The 21,165-nt window shown below is 43.7% G+C and overlaps 2 protein-coding genes across 3 annotated transcripts in view; both read left to right on the forward strand.

Annotated features, from left to right (window-relative positions):
- The window catches only part of lmbrd2b (LMBR1 domain containing 2b), a 13,094-nt gene extending 2,409 nt beyond the window's left edge, over positions 1-10,685 (forward strand). Inside the window, exons 3-18 of the mRNA XM_061061791.1 lie at positions 55-149; positions 1,278-1,376; positions 1,445-1,612; positions 2,777-2,987; positions 3,064-3,138; positions 3,223-3,336; positions 4,219-4,402; positions 4,554-4,735; positions 4,888-5,021; positions 5,900-6,005; positions 6,246-6,343; positions 7,244-7,347; positions 7,423-7,469; positions 7,678-7,792; positions 7,871-7,997; positions 8,846-10,685. Coding sequence (XP_060917774.1) covers positions 55-149; positions 1,278-1,376; positions 1,445-1,612; positions 2,777-2,987; positions 3,064-3,138; positions 3,223-3,336; positions 4,219-4,402; positions 4,554-4,735; positions 4,888-5,021; positions 5,900-6,005; positions 6,246-6,343; positions 7,244-7,347; positions 7,423-7,469; positions 7,678-7,792; positions 7,871-7,997; positions 8,846-8,909 — 1,923 coding nt within the window. The 3' untranslated portion in view covers positions 8,910-10,685. The remainder of the gene's footprint in view (positions 1-54; positions 150-1,277; positions 1,377-1,444; positions 1,613-2,776; positions 2,988-3,063; positions 3,139-3,222; positions 3,337-4,218; positions 4,403-4,553; positions 4,736-4,887; positions 5,022-5,899; positions 6,006-6,245; positions 6,344-7,243; positions 7,348-7,422; positions 7,470-7,677; positions 7,793-7,870; positions 7,998-8,845) is intronic.
- LOC132992485 (uncharacterized) lies at positions 6,032-19,135 on the forward strand. 2 transcript variants are annotated; one of them, XM_061061793.1, is made up of 3 exons: positions 6,032-6,035; positions 12,471-12,525; positions 15,506-19,135. In XM_061061793.1, the coding sequence occupies exons 2-3, from the start codon at positions 12,518-12,520 to the stop codon at positions 17,097-17,099; spliced, it is 1,602 nt and encodes a 533-aa protein (XP_060917776.1). In that variant the 5' UTR covers positions 6,032-6,035; positions 12,471-12,517; the 3' UTR covers positions 17,100-19,135. The 2 variants fall into 2 exon arrangements, with proteins under 2 accessions (XP_060917776.1, XP_060917775.1); XM_061061792.1 differs by lacking the exon at positions 6,032-6,035 and adding an exon at positions 12,159-12,263.
- The last annotated feature ends 2,030 nt before the right edge of the window (positions 19,136-21,165 follow it).

Raw genomic sequence — 21,165 nt, forward strand, 5'->3', positions numbered from 1 at the left:
GGACACAAACCTGAACTGTGTGTGTGTGTGTGTGTGTTTGTCCGCTCCTCACAGACCATCTATAAGCAGTGTAAGATAGACCACGCCTCTGCCAACCCAATACCGTCCAATCACACAGCAGCAAACACATCTGCCACACCCACTAAAAGGTGAGTATACTGCAGTGACTCGTTCAAAGTTTAATGTGCAGTTTAAAGAACTCAAACCTTTAAGATCGTAGAAGTCCATCCCTCTCTCTCTTTAATCAAACATGGCGTCTGGAATGTGCATCATTTTAAGGGAATAAAGAAGAAACCTGAGAACTAGAACATCTCAGCCCCCCCCCACCCCCCACACGCACACACACACTTTGTAAGACCCAAACAAACACAAACTAATACAAAGTTTGCCCTGCTTTTCAGCTTTACGGTCGACTTGTCGGCTTTTATTCACGCTGTCCAAAGTTTATTTTACCTCCTCATTGTTCTTGTTCAGCCGCTGACAGACTTCCTGTTTTGCAAATCTTAACTCCAAATTTCCTGAAAGTCATATTTCCCATCTTCTTCTCCGCCGTCACACGATGCTGCTGTGGAACATGAACAAACAAAACCACAAAAAAGAATAAAGAATATAACACTAACTGGACAGAGTAGGGTCGAAGTGACGTCTGAAACTGTAAGACCTGTTGAAGTCAAAATAAGTGGACGGACTTTATTTTGCCGCTTGTCTTTTACAGCGAGTGGCTGTAAGTGAACTTCTCGTACAGGGATCCATAAATCTTACGTTACGTGACCCTATGGAGACATTAAATCAACATTTCTCAGACCTTCCTTTATGATTAAGTAAATGTTGATATTCCCTTAAGTCTCTGTCCATTTCAGAATAAAACACCTTCACGGGGCACCAGTAGCCTAGTGGTTGGTTAGGTGCCTCATGTACGGAGGCTATTGTCCTCCAAGCCGCCATATTTACGCCCCTGTGACATTTCTCCTTCAATCTGAATGTCATGGAGGAGTAATGGGGGGTGAAGTGACCCCCCCCCCCCTCTGTACCGTCTTCAGAGGCGTTACAGAGGAGAGGCGGGATTAGCTGATCCAGTGGTGGGGAACAGCACTGTGTGTGTGTGTGTGCATGTCTGACAGTGTGTGTATGTGGAGCTCCAACTATGCCCATGTGACCTCACAGACGGTGACGCAATTATTACTCCATCAATCAATATGAACGCACCAAGACGTGATGGCGGCGGAGCTTAGTTAAGGGAACGCAGTCTGAAAAGTTTGACTTCTTCTCTCCAACAGTGCACCAACGGCGTGCTACAAGCCGTGGAGCTACATCCCTGATGGCATCATGCCCGTGTTCTGGAGGGTGGTGTACTGGACGTCTCAGTGCCTCACATGGTCCGTATGAGTCCACATCTCTTCTTCAGAACGCAGCCCCTCTCTGATGCTCTCTAAATGTGTTTCAGGCTGTTGCTGCCCTTCATGCAGTCGTACGCTCGCTCAGGAGGCTTCTCCATCACCGGGAAGATCAAAACAGCCCTGATAGAGAACGCCATTTATTACGGGACCTACCTGCTCATCTTCGGCTCTCTGCTTATATACGTGGCTGTTCATCCTGAGTGGCACCTCTCCTGGTGAGTGTGCTGACAAGAGGTCACAGACGACCTTCTCCCTGATATCTCGCTGAGTTCATGTTGAAGTCTTTTGTTACAGAAACTAGCTTAAGTCTCAATGTAAGCGAGGGGAGTCCCACAGGGTCGTTTAGGACACTCTTAATGATAACTCAACACTAAGTAGTGTTACATGGCGCTAGATATTCGAATTCCTGATCGTATCAGACACTGTTTGGACTTTTAAAATGCATGTCAACATCTTAGTCCAACCTACATCGGACCATAACGGACATCTCATAATCGGAAAAGAACACCTAGATAAGTCGTTCACAGTCAGCAAACTAACGGCGTGTAAACTCAGCCATCGTATCGTAATCGGATTTCGGGTTCTGCACATGCTCGAGAATTTCCGCCAGGGCTTTCACCTGGAAGTGGAAAGAGACGACATAATAAAAAGTAGTGTTGTTGCCGGAAACGGTGTCCGTCTGCTGTTATCGCCGCAGCCAAAAGATCTGTTGTTCTTCTAATATGAATTATTAGAATGTAAATAATGCACGTAGCTGTAGCGTCGTCCATCTTCTCGTACGCCATCTTTATTTGAATGCCGCCAGATAGTTAGTTGTTGCTGTGACGTTTAGGTCAACAGGAAGTGGCTCTATAACCACGTGTTGAAAGGGGTACAGCACCACATAGCGTAGTGGAGTCAACCATGCTCCGGCCATTTATACGATTCTCTGATTGGCATTTATACTCAGAAAAGTGACAGCTGTCCGTTCAAGTAGCAAATCGGTATCTGGCTTTATCAAGCTGTCCCATGTAAACGCACTGACTGATAAGCTTTTCTCTCTCTAAACTAAAAACTATGCTTCTTTTTTCATCTCTTTGACCCAAACGATTGAATCATTCCTGATCGTGTATAAAACACAGAAACATACGATAACGTCGTCAGTAACTTCCTGTTTCCTGTGAGGTAAACTTGTTTTGTGTTTGTAGAGTGAGATGTAACAGCTGTTTGTGGTTACAAACTAAAAGCTCTCTCTCTGTCGGGATCCTTTCTGTCAGGTTGTCACACACTTTGAGTAACAACCAGAGCCCGTCAGGGACAAAAACACTACTCCAGTTTGTGACCACAGAGCGTTCAATCGAGTGGAAACACGTCCGTCATGTCCTCCTTTGTGTTTTTAGGTACGAGCTCCAGACCATCGGGATCACAGCAGCCAACACCTGGGGCCTGTTCCTCCTGGTGCTGCTGCTCGGGTATGGTTTGGTGGAAATCCCTCGCTCATACTGGAACGCTTCTCGTCACGGTCACTTACTCATCAAGACGTACTTCAAGGCGTCCAAGCTGATGACGGAGAAAGCAGACGCAGAGGAGAACCTGGAGGACGTGATGGAGGTGGGAGTCAGGGCGGTGGATGTGATGTATGAGGGTCAGCTCGGTGTTTTTTACTCTGACGTTTGGTCTGTTGCAGGAGGTGAGAAAAGTGAGTGAATCCATCAAGTATAACCATCCGCTGAGGAAGTACATCGACACCATCCTCAGAAAGGTAAGAGGAGGAGAAGCAGCAGATAACCACAACCAATCACTGTGATGTGATTTATGATCTGATGGATCTGACTCCACCCCTCAGTGCCCCGTGGATTACCAGGAGAAGATGGGCAGGAACATGGACGACTACGAGGACTTTGATGATAAACAGAACACTTATCCGAGTGAGAAGAGTCTGGTGAAGCTCCATAAACAGGTGAGAGGTGCCTTCATTACAGCGTAGTATAAATCATGTGCATGGCACTTCCTGTTTGCAGGACTGCGTCCAAAGAAGTCGAGGTTGCAGTGAAAGTTGCGCTTGCTCTGATAAAGCCGATTACAGAACTTTGAAATGGGTTAAGACTCCAGCTGCTGCATTTTAAACCAACTGCACTCGAGGAAAAGAAAATGTCTGAAACAGGATTAAATAGATTACAGCAGAGTCAAGCCGGACTCCCAGGCTTCAAGCTCGGTGTTACACTCTCAGATTGAAGAAGTTAATCAGTTTCAGGAAGAATTATGGGACCTCTGAGTGTTTGTTGTTTAGCTGGAAACAAGATGCACGACACAGAAAACAGGTGGATCTAAAACTGAGCCTTGTGGGGCACCACAGGTGATCTGGGCAGTGCAGGATTAAGGATAACGGACAGACTCACCAGTAGAGGGCGCTGTATGGTGGGTTTGAACCTGAGGAGGGCAGCTCGCTTTGTTCAGCCCGGTGTTTATCAGGCATCAGCAGGCTTTGGTGTGAAGGGCAAAGGAGGCGGGGCTAAATCTGTCGATATGACATCACAGCTAATAAGGAAGTCTGAGCTGGAAGTTATTCATAGCTAACAGCTGGCGACACCAGAATATCTGAAGGTCGATCTTTGTCTCCAGAGGCTGTATCTTCTTCAGATGATTGACCACGGAGCAACCAGCAGAAGGTTATCCAGGTTTAAGACAGAATTTATTGCAGAGTCAATCAGAACTGTGATCAACAGCTGACACAAATACAGAACACTTAGCTACTCTCAGGAAAGCATTTAATGACCTCGTTGGGATCTGGATACAGACTGGAAGCTCTACACTCTGATGTGTTTATGTACCGTGTGTTCAGGTGATCTACGCGGTTCAGAGACACAACAGGACTCGGGTCCAGTGGCAGATCCTCCTGCAGCAGGCCATCCATCTGGAGGACGTCGCCAAGAACGAGACCAGCTCCACCCACCAGTTTGTCCACAGCTTCCCGTCGTCTGAGCCAGCTGGCTGGTTCAGCAGATACGTGTACACGCCGACCGTAGGTGTGTGTGAGCCCAGAGCCAATAAGTCATCTGAACCAGAACACAATACAGCCGATGATCCAAACTCTAAAATGTTGTGAAAAAATACTTAACGTGTGTGTGTGTGTGTGTGTGTCTGTGTGTCTGTGTGTCTGTGTCTGTGTCTGTGTAGAATGGTACTGGGAGTGTCTCCTGAAGACCTGGTTTTACCGGCTGCTGTCTGTGGTCCTGACTCTGTTCAGCGTGGCGGTGGTTTGGTCTGAATGCACCTTCTTCAGCACCCGGCCCGTCCTCTCTCTGTTCGCTGTGTTCATCCAGCTGGCTGAACGAGACTACAACTACCTGTACATCGAGGTGAGACACACACACACACACACACACACACACACACACACACACACACACACACACACACACACACACACACACACACACACACACACACTCTCAGGGTATATCTGGTCCAGTTTATCTGACTGGTTTGTGATGACCCTTCTCTCCACCAGATGGCGTGCTTTGTCACTATCTTCTTCCTGTGTACCTGTGTGTACTCCACTGTGTTCCGCATCCGTGTTTTTAACTACTACTACCTGGCCTCCCATCACCAGACTGACGCTTACAGCCTCCAGTTCAGTGGCATGTGAGTCAACACCTTTTGATTATTTTATTAACACTTAAAGGAGCAGTATGTAACTTTGACCCCTAGTGTTTAAAATGGGTACTGCAGTCTAAATTCTAAACATTGTAGAGAGCTGCTGTCTCCCCCCCTGCCCCCTCCTCTCTAAAGTCCATGCTCACACAGGTTGCCATGTGGCGGACACTAAAGCTTCAGTGTTTAGCCAGCTCTGCATTGGTCTGTAAACCTTTCTGCGTTCTAACTTGGGTTTGTGCACGTGTACACGTGTAACCGGTTAGTAAATCATAACCGTTTAGGAAAAATCAGTCAACGAAAACCGTTTTTTTTTTATTTTAATGTTTTTTATTATTTTAAAATGTTTTAGAGACACACTTTCAAAAATAACACATACTATTTATTTAGAGATGAATAAAGCTACAAATATTCCACATTGACAACGTTACTGCGCTCACAAATGCACGTGATAAATGTTGGATAACTGACCACCGGGCATTACGTCACGTAACAAGTAAGTTTCACTTTTGACTTACGATGGCAGCCAAGACTACTCAGCGAAGTGTGGCGTGGAGGAGCCGCACTCCTGGGGATTGACTCTGGTACCGGGACGTGCCTGTGCGGGTTCTGGCTTTCCATGTCCGGTAACCGGTTGAACGTAAGTCTGTGAGCCTCTCTCACCCCCCTCTTTGGAGGGGTATTGAGCCACACTCCTTTCCCTTACTGCAACACCTGTTGGTTTGACCTGATAACTGCTCTCATATCTGACAAACTGAGGGGCGTCCAAAACGGCTGTGTGGGGGTGCCTTAAAACCGCCCATCTGGGCTGGTTGGTGCAAAAAGTTGATGAAGGGTGTTTGATGCAGACTGTGACCTTTGACCTGCAGGCTGTTCTGCCGTCTGACGCCTCCTCTGTGTCTGAACTTCCTGGGTTTGATCCACATGGACTCTGCCATCTCCCACCAGCAGAAGGAGCAGACTGCGTACACCTCCGTAAGTCGTCCCACGGGTTTTGAACGTCACGTTCTTGGTTAGTTTCATGATGGATAAAATGAGAGAGTGACGAAGCTTTGTGTGTCATATTTGAACCAAAACTATAAAAGACCTTATATTGATGTTTTTGTTGCCAGGGGTTTCAAACTAGAATCATATCAAAGTTTAAGTTCTGTTACCATGGCGACTCCATCTGCAGGAAGCGAAAACACACCTGACCTCTCGTGTGTTTCTCTGCAGATCATGGGATCCATGCGTGTCCTCTCTTTCATCGCTAACGGCTTCTACATCTACTACCCCATGCTGATCGTCATCCTCTGCATTGCCACGTACTTCAGGTCAGTCTGGGGGGGGGGGGGGTGCTGCAGTGTGGATCTATCAGCCTACATATGAAGGAGTCTGTAAAACCTCGTGCAGAGGGAGATATGGTTGTGCACACGTTACATGTCAGACGATGTAACTCGATGTCATCCTGGATTATGAGCATCTCACTTTTAGAACTTCTGACCGACAACTCCACTTCATCAAAGACGCCGCGCCGCTCTTCACCTGTTCTTCTTTTTATATAAACAGCATGCCAGGTTTACTTAGTGAACATTAGATCGCCGGTTACCCGCCAGATAACGGTGGGTCTGCACTAGAGAGCGAGCTGCTCATAACGTCTGAACTCTCGGTGTTTATTATACTCATCGTCATCAAATAGAACTCTCAACGCCTCCAACAGAAACGGACCAGGGTCCCTGACCAGGATCGGGTCAGGGTCTATGACCAGAGGAGAGCCGGTCATCAGAGTACGAAATGTTTATCGCTGCGATAATCATGAAACCTAAAACTAATGAGCCAAACATGTGAAGGTCACACTTTGAGACTTTGAGACTTGGTCTCTGTTGTCGTGATGCTGCGTGCTGTGAACCGAGGCTTCTCATTGGTCGATAAAAGCTGTGGCTCAGTTGGTAGAGTCATCGCCTCTCAACCGGAAGGTCGAGGGTTCGATCCCCAGCTAAGCAACATGTCCGATGTGTTCTAGGGCGAGACACTTAACCCTGCATTGCTCCCGCTGCTTTAGTGGCGGTGTATGAATGGATTAGTGTTGTACTTACTCTCTGATGTACGTCGCTTTGGATAAAAGCGTCTGCTAAGTGAATTGTAGAATTGTAAAAGCTCTTTGATATACAGTCTGATGTTATTTCTATGAATGTGGAGTCAGCTGAGCAGGTGCTAATGAAGTGTCTCCTCAGCCTTGGGACTCGCTGCCTCAACCTCCTGGGCTTCCAGCAGTTTGTGGGTGACAGTGAGATGACCTCTGACCTCATCGACGAGGGCAAGGAGCTGATCCGACGAGGTAACGACAGAACGATAGAAATGATGCTGTCTTTAAACGATGCAGGTTAAACTAATCATCACGATGTCTTTACAGAGAAAAGGAAACGGCAAAGGGTAGAAGACGGAGAGAACAGACGCAGAGTGAGTAACCAATCAAATCACTCCTCCAGACTACTGTTCACTTCACATTTGTCTGTTTTTAACCACATTACGAGGACCGCTGGGGGCCCCTCGTGGTTAGTTTGCACGCCTCATTTACAGAGGCTGATCACGTCACTCCCCACGCTCTTTCTCTCTCTGATTTGTGTGTGTGTGTGCGTGTGCGTGTGCGTGTGTGTGTGTTCTGCAGGAATGGAAGGAGCGTTACGGAAACTCGAGGGACGAGTACACGGCGAGGAACAGAAGCAGCCATGAGATGAAGGAGACCAGTTACTCAGACACCGTGACGCCCAGAGACAACAGACGTAAGTGCTCCCCTCTGTGGAGATTCTAAAAGACTCCCGCTGACCGATGATAACCAGCGGCTGTGGTGTGTTGAACAGAAGCTAAATACTCTCGCTCTGGAGGCCGGGCGGAGAGGGACTGCATGGAGCTGCTGCAGGACGCTGAACCTTTAGACTTCAACGCTGAGTCTCTGACAGATGACGCTCTGGACTCAGAGTCTGGGAGGTAAACATGGCACACTTTGATTCCTAAGGAAATGTGACTGATGATCCAAGAGTTCAAAGAACCATGTAGCCCAATACTCCACAATTCATTGGTTAGAGTCTCAGTCGACTGCCAGACGAGCACAGGGACCGTTCCATTCCAGCTCTGTGGGGGTGTTTCATGTCTAATGTTACGTAGAGTTGTCTGTTTGAAATCCTTAATTGCTCATTGTAGCGACAAAACCATTTATCCTTATCCAGTGGTTATGGGCTTATTTTATCTCAGATATTCACCCATATTTTCAGATGTGTTCACCAGTCAAAGACTAGCAGTTCTCTGTCACCAGCAGATGGCGCTATTGGATTACAACATTCATCATCACTCTGCAGAGAGTCAGGCTCGTACACGCTCATGAGTGTCTTCATTAAATATCTTTTCCTCAAGTGTTTGATAACTGAGGGATCAACACGATAAATGTTTCTATCTCTCTCTACAGTTTGATGATGAATCAAATCCTATCATAGAATAAATAGTTATTCCAACATTAGAAGACAAACAGATTAACCATGTGGATAAACTAAAATAAATCTGTGGATCAATGAGCACAAAAAAAAAAAACGTTTGACTATCAGTCGACGATGGGCAAAAACCAAGGAATCAGATTGGGCTGGTTAGTTGGGGAAACTTAACTTAACTAAAACTATTTGACATTCACATAAATGAAGACACACCTCCCGTGTCGTCGTCATAGCGATTCTCTCAGATTGAACCCTTGAACACTTTTTCTGTGACGCTCTGTTGTGTTTTTATTTCCATCCTGTCATGATGAGTAATAAAGCTCTCTCTACTTTACTGTGTCGCTCTTTCAGACATGCAGGAGGACGATATCTGTCCATGTCTTCGTCACGCAGCCGAATATTCGACGACGTCTGACGGGAAGAAGAAAGGAGAAGGGGAGCCATAAACTGGAACACGCATTAAAGTTTGAAGGAAGTGAATGTACCACATGACCTCTGTTTCCCAGGATGCACGGTAACTTAACAGCAGGTGGCCTGTGTCAGTGACGGTCTGTCCCCCTAAATGATCCATAATCCTGTCCATGAAGGCTAAAGGAATATTAAAGCTAACCATGTTACACTAACTGTCATGGAGACACGTCTAAAACCCCTGCATGTCACGGAGGCAGGGGGTGCTCTAACCGTCTGAGCATGCTCTAAAAGAGAGTCACACCCTGCTGCATGTCGTCACTTTCATCACAGGTCACATGAAGGAAGGTCATTTATATTTGTGAATGTATTTCTCTTTTTGTCATGTTTGAAACACGATCACTCACAGCTTCACTTCATCTACAGCTCACAGCAAGAGAACCCGAGTTGTCCGTCATGTTAAATCAAAACGACTGCTCGGGGACTCGGCCCGCTGACGCTCTTCTGCGGCGTTCACACGGGACACTCCGCCCCCTTGTCTCCTCAAACAGTCCGACCGAGTGTGAAGCCATAAACGGTTTTAAGAGAAGTTCACTTCCTGCCCTGATGGTTAGAAAATGTTCCCTCTTGGCTTGTTACAATACCAGAATTTAAAACTGTGATGAGATTCTAGTAAAAATCAAACATTGATACCTGTTACCACGGCAACACAAATAGAAATCTTAAACCCTGTTCAGAGCGCCGTTTCCAGCCGCCATATATACACGCCTGTGATGTTTCTTCTCCTATCTGAATGTTGTGGCGGCGTAATGACCCCCCCCCCCCCCCCCAAAGTCTAGGGTTATGCTGCGGGCCCCATGTTGGGAGGCTGTTCTCATTGCAGTGTCCCTGGGTTCAAATCCGACCCCTGACCCTCTCCTGCGTGTCGTCCTCCACTCTCTCCTCCCAACACTTCGTGTTTCTCTCCTGCTGTCCGTTCTTATAAAGACAAAAAGGCCAAACAATATAACTTCAAACAAACAGAGAAGAATTGTTGATAACCTCGGCTGCTTCAGCGCCACATATTGGTCAAAGGAATCCAAATTTCTTCCCTCAGAAATCTCATCCACACTTCAGGCTCCAATAACTCCAAGTGTGAAGAGAATACGACACGTTTCAACATAAGCTCCGCCCACAGCGCAAGAGCAAACGTATCAGACATTTAGAAGAACCGTGTTGGAAATATAAAATATAACGAAACCCGGCGCGGTGCAGAAATATGTTGAAGTAGTGAAAAACTCAAGGGGCGGGGCTTAAATGATATTTTTCTTCTTGTGATAATCCTTGGCTTCACCTTGCAGACCCTCTCACCTACAGTCTGTGGTAACAACGGTAACACACAGGTCTGGCCCTTTAAATGTGTTAGCATGTAGCATTAGCTCAGGGGCTGATGACGAGCTCCTGCTGGCAGGTTCAGTGACCACGTTCACATCACGCCGCCCTCGGTCCATATCATGTATATCATGTCATCCTCTGCTATGTGTATATAATGTATGATATCTTTTTGTATGAGTCGGACTAATTCATGATGCACAGAAGAATTCATGTGACTTTGTATTTATTGTATTTCCTGGTAACGGAGCGTCATCATCCTGCTGATTCTGATGTTTGATTATATTTATTCATGACGCTGCAGGTGGAGCGTAGATATCACGAGTTCTTTACTGTCGTGACTTATTTAGAGAAACAATGATGTATGTTTTAATCTGCTGCCAGTGTTGTGTCAATAAAAGAGATCCAATGTTACCGTGTGCATCTGTTTATTAGCAGGAATACGGTAAATGTTCCCGATCACAGAGACGCCTCGTGCTCCGACGCTCCTAAAACGCCTGAGCGCATCTCTGGGGACAAACATCTGGAGGCTTAGCTAATGTGGCGCTCTCGCTGTTGCTTTGCTCCTAGACGACTAGATGTCATAAAAAGGAGGTCAATCCTCCTACTTGATGTGATTGGCTGATTTGGCAAGAAATGACATTGACAAGCGCTGCGACTCGGCGTCTTGAGCTGAAAAGTTGACCTTTCTTTAACCTTTAAGCGCCCCTAAAAAGCGCTACAAAAACACATTGTGCAGAGAGGAGCGCCCACTAAGCGCACTGTACCAGAGGTAAACGATGGTTTCACTGGCAACGCTTTTGTAGCGACACATCTCCATGTGATCGGGATCTAAGACTAAGCGTACAACTCCACTGCTTCAGGTGAGGAAGCTAAGGATAATTCCGGATCACTCAACTTGATAGGCGTATACGCTCTGAAAAGTGGCCGTGTTCGACTTCCTCCTGGACCTCTCCACCCACTCTTGATAGGCAGGTTGTAAATAAGAATGAAAAATGAACGCTCCTGATTGGATAAATGCTCGGCTAGTCCGGGCGGTCCCTGGACTCATTTGCATAGAATAGAGCGCTGAAACTTGCTACAACAATCCCATGATGCATTGCACAACTGCCTCTCTGGCTCTCTATAAAATGAATAGAAAGCGTTGAGACGCTATCCGTCGTCTGAACTAGTGGAGCCGTACGGTTACTGTCACACTTCACTCAAGGGCCCAGCCTTTAACTCTGATATGATCCCACCTGTATTTGTGACAGACGTCATCACAAGGCGGGACGGTATTTGCAAACAAAACTCCTACACAGCAAAGACAGAAAGACTAACAATTTGTGTGTGTGTGTGTGTGTGTGAGGTGAGGGGGGGGGCTCTCTGTCTTTATGCTGCTAACATGCTAAACAAGCTAGTTAGCTCAGAAGTCAGAGGAGAGGAACCAATCAGGAGCTGGTGACAGAGAAGAAGACGCTGTGCTTTTATTTCACACAGTGAATATGTGAAGTTCTGATCGTAGTTAATTTAAAGAATAAATGTTTGTTATTTGACATTCCTGGTGTTCATTTTATTAACCATGAGTTTATATCTGGAGGAAGCATCTTTTGTTGTCACATGATTTCAGAGAAACGGGGACTTTACCCAGGAGTGAAACAACGTAAAAGGAGGGAGGAGTGTTCTCTTGGATAAGGTTTGTCTCTACTGATTATTTTAGCTTTATATCTGTAGTAAGAATCTTTTGTACACAGAAACAGAAAGTCAGAGAGAGAGCAGAGTTCACTTTGAAAAGGTAATCTGTTATTGCTTTGATAAAGAAATAATTTCAATACAGGTCAGAAAAACTGTCATCTTCACTTTACAGCAGTTTCTGAAGAGATGTTGCGGTCTGTTTCTGAGACTGTTTCTGTGAAATCATGTGACCTCAGCGCGCCCTCCCTCTGCTGATATAAACTCTGCTCGCTCTCCTCGACATCAGAGTGCTTCATGACTCAGAGCTGAACGACAGGTGAGAACACTAAAGACTTAACAGCAGATTGAAATACACGTTTGAGACAAACTGTTACCTTAGACTTAGACTGATATGAAACGACATTAAGAGAAATGTTTTAAATGTTTGCATGGGGGGGGGGCTGAGCTAGTTTCTTCACTCGTTAATATCAAGATGGCAGCTGACGGGACGCCGAGGTCACTCACTTGTTTTTATTTATTTAAGGGAACCAATCAGCTGCTCCCTCCTCCAGCTCCTCAGAAGACGTAACCATGGCAACGTGAGCAATATATTTCCTTAACAACACAGATGAGGTGTTTCAGTGTTTATTATTGTATTTAGGGCGGGGCTACCTGTGATTCATTAGTCGTCACAACTGGCAACCTGTCAATAACAATAGAGACATAGCATAGAAAGATGATTCATCGTGGTTATATCTGTGGTCATGGCTCCAAATGTTGGTCCTACGGCGCTCTGTGATTGAGGGTCAAAGATGGCCGATCTAAAGGCTCTTTTCTGTGCTGTGTCTGAAATGTTCCCGCCTCAGGCTCGATGTGGTTAAAGTTCCTTTTTTTCACTTCAGCTGTGGATTTTCTGAACGTCTGTATTTCTGACGTTGTCCTTTGTGTACCGGTCAGTGGTACACAGTGGACCAGTGGTGTTGCCTGCTGCAGATCTGATTTCTTTGGAGATAATAATAAGGTTGAAGTTGAAGCTCTCTTTGCACAATTTAATTTATTTTCCCTCGCCACGACCGTGTCCACATTTTCCTATTACTCCTCTCTTCACTTTTTTTTCTATGCACATGAACTCTACTATGGCGAGAGCTCGCTTTCTGTTGGCACGCAGCAACCTCAGCTTGATCACGTTGACGCACACTGATGATTTGAATGATGCTGCGTGCTGACTCGCCTCGCAGCCTTTGATTCACTATGTAGCTCATTGGCCAGTATGCTTGCGTGTTGTTCCAACATTATTATTTGATTAGTACCCTTTACGGCACATCATCCAAATTTTTCAATAAACTCCAAAACATCTCGAACTCTGCTTCACGCCTTCTGAATCACACCCGATCTCGTGAACACATCACCTGTCCTGCAAAACTGGCTCCCTGTCCCATACCGTATCTAATTTAAAATCCTGCTCCTCACACACCAAGCCCTTGACCGCCATCGCCCTCCTACCTCACTGATCTCCTCCACCATCACACTCCTTCCCATAGCCAACCACATTTATCCACCACACAGAACTGAGCACCGAACCTGCTGGGGCAGAGCTTTCTCCATAGCTGCCTCCTCCCTCAGGAACTCACTCCCCACACACATTCAACACCGCACCGGCCCATCCACATTCCAGTCATTCCAGACTCACCTGTTCAAACGAGCGTTTAATGTGTGGTATGATGTTGTTTGTTAGTTTGTTCAGGTGAGTTTACCCGAAGGTAGACTTGTGATCGGCCAGCAACACGGACATCCAACAACACCTTAGAGGGAAGGAGAGCTATTAAACCGACTAAAACCGGATAAAAAACCTAAAACATTATAAAAATGATAAAAGTGTCAATCAGAGAATACCGATAAGATCGATGAAAAATACAAATAAAGAATCATTCAAATAAATAAACAATAAAAGTGTGCAGATATGGCTACAGCTTGTTCAGTTCAGTGGTAGAGGCAGGAACAAAGCTGTGTAAGTACTGCTCTGTTCTGCAGCGTGGGACAGAACACCTCCATCCAGAGGGCAGAAGCTGAACGTCACTGTGCACAGGGTGGGAATCATCAATTATAATGGAAGCTATCCGCTGCAACTGTCTCGTATACAGGGACGCCAGGAAGAGCTTTTTTTAACGAACCATGACGTCAAGAAAGAGACAAGACTGATTCAATAACTTCACCTCACTACTTCCCGAACAACACGGTTTAAACCCCTGATATTCACTACCACAAATACAGACACACACACACACACACACACACACACACACACACACACATAATGACACACACGCATACTTACACACATACACACACACACATAATGACACACACGCATACTTACACACACACACACACACACATAAAGACACACACGCATACTTACACACATAAATACACACACACACACAAAGACACAGACACACATCCTTTTTTTTTTCTTTTTTAACTATTATTATCAGAATTACTACTGTACACTCTTGTAATAATTGCTTCAAATATTGATATTATCTCTTTTATTACTATTTTTTCTCTCTCTTGCTTTATATATATTTAGATTTCTTTCTTTTTATTATTATTTATTTATTTATTTTGTACTATCATTATTTAATTTTTTCCTCTCTCTCTCTTTCTGGTATTAGTGGTATGTAGAGGACTCATTCATTTATATTTAATTCTATTAATATTATTAATATTTTTGTTATTATATCTCTCTATTTTTAGTCATCAAGCTCAATCTGCTGTTAAATCCCACTTCTATCACTTTCTCCTCCTAGTTATCTTCAAACCTTCATTCTTTTTACTGTACCCAAGGGAAAAGAAAAGGGGAAAAAGAAAGGGGAAGGGAAGGAAAAAAAAAAGAAAAAGGAAAAAAAAAGATACACACACACACACACACACACACACACACACACAAACAAACAGGGCCCTTCAACACCCTCAACATACAAAGTTGCTAAACGTTATTATTACTCCCTGCTTGCCTGTTTTGTCTTTGTCTATGCTGTGCATTGTATCGTCGCGTCTCCCCCGTCTCCTACATACTATTGCTCTTGTCATGTCCCTCACTCGTCTTGTATTGTTCTGCATCACCTAATAAATAAAAAATAAATAAAGACTGATTCAATAAAAGCTCAGTAGAACATCGTCATTATGGTTCGGTCAACGTGAAAGTACAACAGTTATTAGAGGTATTTATCAGATTGCACATATTCAGTGTTCTGAGCTTTGATTACAATGGCATCAGATCACTATGTTGTCTTTCTATTTTAACGACTGTACGGGGTCTTTGAGTCCATGAAAAGCGCTCAGTCTGTAGCCTCCATAAGGGGAACTTAAAGGTGGTTAGGTCTTCTTCTTATATTCAGTCAATGTTGAGATCCAGTCTTTATTCATCATTCAGACTTATTGTTGTGAAAAATGAATAATTGGCCCTGATTGTAATTTGGTGTGAAACTGCTTAAACTGCTTTCATTAAAAGATCCCATTTGGATCTCTTTGTCAATGTTTTCTGGTTTTTGATCGAATGTCTTCACCTTTCAACAGAAACACCACAACCATGTATGACCACATCACCTGCAAATGCCTGATCCGTTCAGGGTCTCCTACCATCTACCAGCTGATACCAAAGAAAGAGAATATAGGAACCTTAAAAAGAATGACTCTTGGTGAAAAAAATCCAACTAAAGTACATAAAACTATCCTGCTTGTGGGAGAAACAGGAACGGGAAAATCTACTCTGATCAACGCTCTGGTCAACTACGCCATGGGAGTGACGTGGAAGGACAATATCTGGTTTGAGATCGTAGAGGAGGAGAAGCAATCACAGAAATGTGTAAGTCAGACATCAGATGTGATCATGTACGAGATCTTTGGCTTTGAAGATAAAACTCTGCCCTACTCTCTGACCATCATTGATACTCCTGGATATGGAGATACCAGAGGGCCTGAACATGATGACGCCATCTCTACTAGATTAACTGATGTGTTCCGCTCACAGTACGGAGTTCATGAGATAAATGTCGTGGGTCTGGTGCTGAAAGCGAGCGAGAATCGACTAAGTGACCATCTGAGGCACGTCTTTGATTCAGTGGCGTCTCTGTTTGGAAAAGAAATGGAGAACAACATCGTCTCTCTCATCACACACTCAGATGGAATGACACCTGAAAATGTTCTAGACGCTCTCAATGCTGCAAACATCAAGTGTGCCAAAGATGAAAATAATCAGCCTGTTCACTTCCTGTTTAATAACCTACAAAATAAAGAGAGAACAAAGAAAATTAGAGTCCTTAAAAATGCATATGAAACAACAATGGAAGGAATGTCAGAGTTTGGAGAGTTTCTGCTTAAAAAAGCTCCACAACAGCTGAAGACAACTGTGGCCGTTCTGGACGAACGCATCAGACTGACAGCAAGCATCCAAAACCTGCAAGAGCGAGTTAAGCTGATTGAATTTCAACAGAAAGAAATCCAACAGACTCAAGAAGCCCTGAGGAAACATGAACAAGAGATGAAGATCACTGTAGAAGTTGATGAGGCCTACAAAGATAAAGAAACTATCAGCAGAGGAATGTGGTTGTTGGTGTTTTATGAAGGAGCTGTGTCCTGTAATGTCTGTAAGGAGAACTGTCACTACCCTGGATGCACAATGGCCTGGTATCCCAAACACTGTGAGGTGATGAAGAATGGTCGCTGCACTGTATGTACAGGGAAATGCCCTGTGTCGGATCATGTGAAGGAAAAGTGGAGATATGTGGCTAAGACAAGGAAACTTAAAAAAACTCTTCAAGATGTGAAAAAGAAGTTTGACCAAAGTAAAGCAGACTGCGAAGAGAAAACAAGCCTTCTGGAAACAGTTCAGAAGAAAATGGACGAACTTGAAAAGGACAAAGATCAGTGGTTGGAAGACTCCTTCAAACATGTTCTCAAACTGGAGCAGATCGCTCTGAATGTTGATTCACTGTCCACTCATATCCATCTGGACTTCCTGATTGAGAAGATGAAGGAGAACAGTGATAGGTTTAAAGAGAAGGTCCAGAAACTGGAGGAGATAAAGAGGCGAGTGAATAAAGGAACCAAAGCAGGGCTGGGGTACAAGCTCGGTAGACTGGCTGCAGCTGCTGGCAGAGCATTAAAATAAATGTTGGAATAGGTGAACAAGATCATGATTAGCTCTGATTTAAACACGATGATCTTGTTGATACAAACTTTAAATCATAGCAAAGATTTAATCATGATATTAATGTTCCACATAACCTTAAATGTAATCACATTGTAAATTTCACATTTGTAATTCCTTGTAGTTTATTATTCACCAACAAAACTTTCATTCTTATATATATTAGAGAGAGAGAGAATCTGACTTAAAATATTTGATAGTGTCATCCAGCCCATTGCACTGTACGGTAGTGAAGTATGGGGTCCACTCAGACATCAGATCTACACACGCTGGGACTATCAGCCAACAGAATCTTTACACGCTGAATTCTGCAGACACATTTTACACGTACACAGAAACACACCAACACATGCATGCAGAGCAGAATTAGGCAGATACCCACTGATCATTAACAATCACAAGAGAACACTCAACTTTTAGAACCATCTGACATCCAGCCCCACAGACACCATCCACTCCAAAGCCCTCCAGACTCAAGAGCCCAGAAAAGAGTCCCCTATGTCAGTTGGTACTGAGGCTAACTGCCCCCCGTCAGACCCGTCTCTCTCCTGTCAGAGATAGAAAGCAGAGACCGATCCTCACCAGGTACAAGCCCAGTGACCACAAACTGGCAAACAGGAAGACACAAAAAACCATGGCAACCAAAAGAAAACAGAACATGTGGTCACTGTTGGACAGGTGAGGTGGAGACAGAGATGCACTTTCTCCTACATTGTAAAAAGTTTGATGAAACGAGGAACTTTTATTTTAACAAGTTTAACTCTGTCATCACAGATTTCAAAGAGCTCAATGAACTCTCCAAAATACAAATACTCCTAGGAGAAGGAGACAGGGCATATCCTGCTGCGACAATGATCAACACACACACACACACACACACACACACACACACACTTACTATATAATCAATGTTAATGTTGTGTAAATATTCACATTACTGTTTCTTGTGTACTGTCCAAATATTTGGACACATTTTATTTTATTTTGTTTTGATTTCATGTATACAACACATGTAGAGCAAAACTCGGCCAATATCCCCTCCTCCTCAAATTACAAAAAAAGAGCACTCAAATTCTATAAACACCTAAAAACAAGTTAAACCCAGTCCTACCATCACATCGCCTTGAGCTGCCGAGAGCTGAAGCCAGAGAAAAGTCCCCTCAACCAGCTGGTCCAGAGGCAGTCCGGCAACACCCATATACTACCAAACCAGGCTCAGGACCCTAATACCCCCCAAATTAGACCAAACCAGCCTGAAGACCCCAACATCCCCCTGATACAACCAAATCAAATTATCGAAAAAGAAAAATACATCAAATATTGGAAAGAAACAACTCATAAACAGATTAAAATGCTATTGTGCCCTAAACAGAGAATACTGTTGAAAGATCAGAAAGAGTTATGCAATTGTTGAATTTGTTTTTACCATATATGTTATTTTTCTTTTATTATCATTTCATCCATTTATCATTTAATTCATATGTCATATAGTCAGAACTATTTTTTTTTTTGCTTTTACATATCCTGTCAATCCTGCACACATCCGCGGCGCCTATGCATCTGTGAGGTCAGGATAAGTGTGCCATACTTTGAGCAAAACCACATACGAGCTCGTAGGTGTATAGCGTTTCTGTGAATCTGCATGGTTCACGGTCATCAAGTTAAAACTACATATGAAATTGGTATCACTGGTGGATGTATCATGCTTCTGCGAATCTGCATTGTTGAGGTTTTACAGAATCTTTGAAAAAAGTTTGGCTATAAAAATGCTGTGGAAAAGCTGATCTTTTTCACTTTTTCTAAAGGGCTCCACGTCACTCTGACTTTTAAATCCCCGTTTTGGGACTTAGTTTCTGAGACTGACATCTTGTCTACACGCTCAGGTTTAAACTTTTGAATTTGTATTTTACTTTTTAAATTTTTATATTTTTACTTTTACTGTTTGGATTTAATTTTGAATATCTTTTAAAGTTTTTTCAATAAATTTTCTGAAACTTTTGGAAACCATTTTCTGACTCATGATTCACACCACAAAGACCGGAGTCTCTCTTAAGGACGCTGCGTGAACCTCAGGAGGTAAGCATGAGCAGTCACACCACGGCACACTTCTACTGACTTTTACTACACACCTCATACACACCTAGCATCCAAGTAAGGAGAGTTGCAGTTAATCCCTCTCCAGGGGTGAGAGCCTCCGGGGGCTAATCTAGGGTCCTGAATCAAGGATTATACTTGAATCTAATTGTTCTAGAAATTAATGTTAGACAGATAATCATAGGGCTATGTGGTTATATAAGTATTCTCTTCTCGACAGGGTGTTAGCGGAGTAATTTTACATAGCTCCAGGTACTAGGTGTTGATGAAATTACTAAGACTTGACTACATACAATAACACTCAGTTGACTCAGATGGTTTATGTTGATGAAAGTTTATACATAAGGAGAATACTCGAGGAGACATGATTCAACATCACACTTCTGTACTCGTGTCTTGCTCAATCACATCTGCAGAACTTTTCGAAAGGCATCGCATATATCCTAAAAGACATAATCATTATCAGGGTCATGTCACATTGACCCACCTAGACTAAACTGTGACGTCTATAACACTGGAGCAGACAATAAGTCTACCAAACATCTTTGCAGATATCAGGAAAAACAGTTGACACCCTCTAAGCTTTACTTGGTGTTTTAATAACAACTGAACTCTGTCAGGTCTGACTGACATTAGAGAACAGTGAATAAACCTAATTACGTCTGTACATTATAATCTAAATAACTACAGAAATTCCACCACACTAGGAAAGAATAGACTAGCAGCTGGTAGGGAGCGAGCCCTCACATAGTTCTAGTTCTTCAGGGTAAACTAATGAGCTGTTAAAACCAGTAGTAATCGGTTTGAACCAGTTATAACAAGTTTAACTGGTTCACACCGGCTCTGCTTGAAACAGGCTGACAAACATCCTTTTTAAACTCTGTTTGTGATTGCAGGTACTGTTTGATAAAGGTTATTTTTTAATGTCTGGTATCAAACCTTAAAATTACCCTATAGCCTATTGATTGATTACTTTAACATTTGTTGCAAGAAACTTCTTCTTCTTATGAATATTGAAATACTGTCATATTTATGAGGAAAAGTTTAGTATGACATTTTGCACTTCCTGCTGGCTCAACAGATAAACACCAATGGCCCTTTGTACACAGTCCCAGGCTGTGATTGGCTGTTTTTTCTGCTTAACCTGATTAGTGGTTTCAGAATTTTACCATCCCAGGTGTTCAGAGACACACACATTTTTAAAGGAACCAACCAGTGACTATAACCCTTTTCACACATACGGAAATGTCTTGAAAAACTCCAGAGATTAGGCTACCCAGAGGAGCTGTCGGCTATATGTGAACTCAAACAGACAAACAAATTTTTACCCGGAGTTTCTCCGGCCAGACTTCTAGTATTATTTCCACAGAAAATCTGAGTGAGCTGATGTGAGAACACAGCAGCATATATTCCGGAGAATTCACCTAGAGCCAATAGAAAGAGAATTACGTTTATATATATATAGTCCTCTACGATCTCCGTGCACGTAATTAAGCGGCTGCATTATGTTTTCTGTTCATCAGTATGTTGTTCTCCGCTCTTTTGTAGATGTTGTCATTCCATTGGATTGGATTACACATAGCATTGATATAAAGGCAAATATTCTCATTATAACGTTGTGTAGCGGACTCTGTTGCTTCGGGGTCCACTTCCGCGTTGTCCCCCCCCCCCACCCCCCGACAGGGATAGCCCCCCGATGTGAGGAGCATATGTGAATGGCTAGGTCGGGAGAATCTCCAGAGCAGTCCTCCTGAAATTATCTAGATATTATCTGGAGGGCAGATGTGAAAACGGTTTATGTGGGTGACAAGTTCATGTTTTTATTTAGACCATTATTTGACACTTGAATTTCCTCCACTAAAACCTTTGGTTTCTGTTAGTTGTAATAAATCACAGAAAATACTTTGATTAATACGTCAGTGCTTTTAATCAC

Source organism: Labrus mixtus, chromosome 17 (genome assembly GCF_963584025.1).
Source record: "Labrus mixtus chromosome 17, fLabMix1.1, whole genome shotgun sequence".
NCBI lineage: Eukaryota > Metazoa > Chordata > Actinopteri > Labriformes > Labridae > Labrus > Labrus mixtus.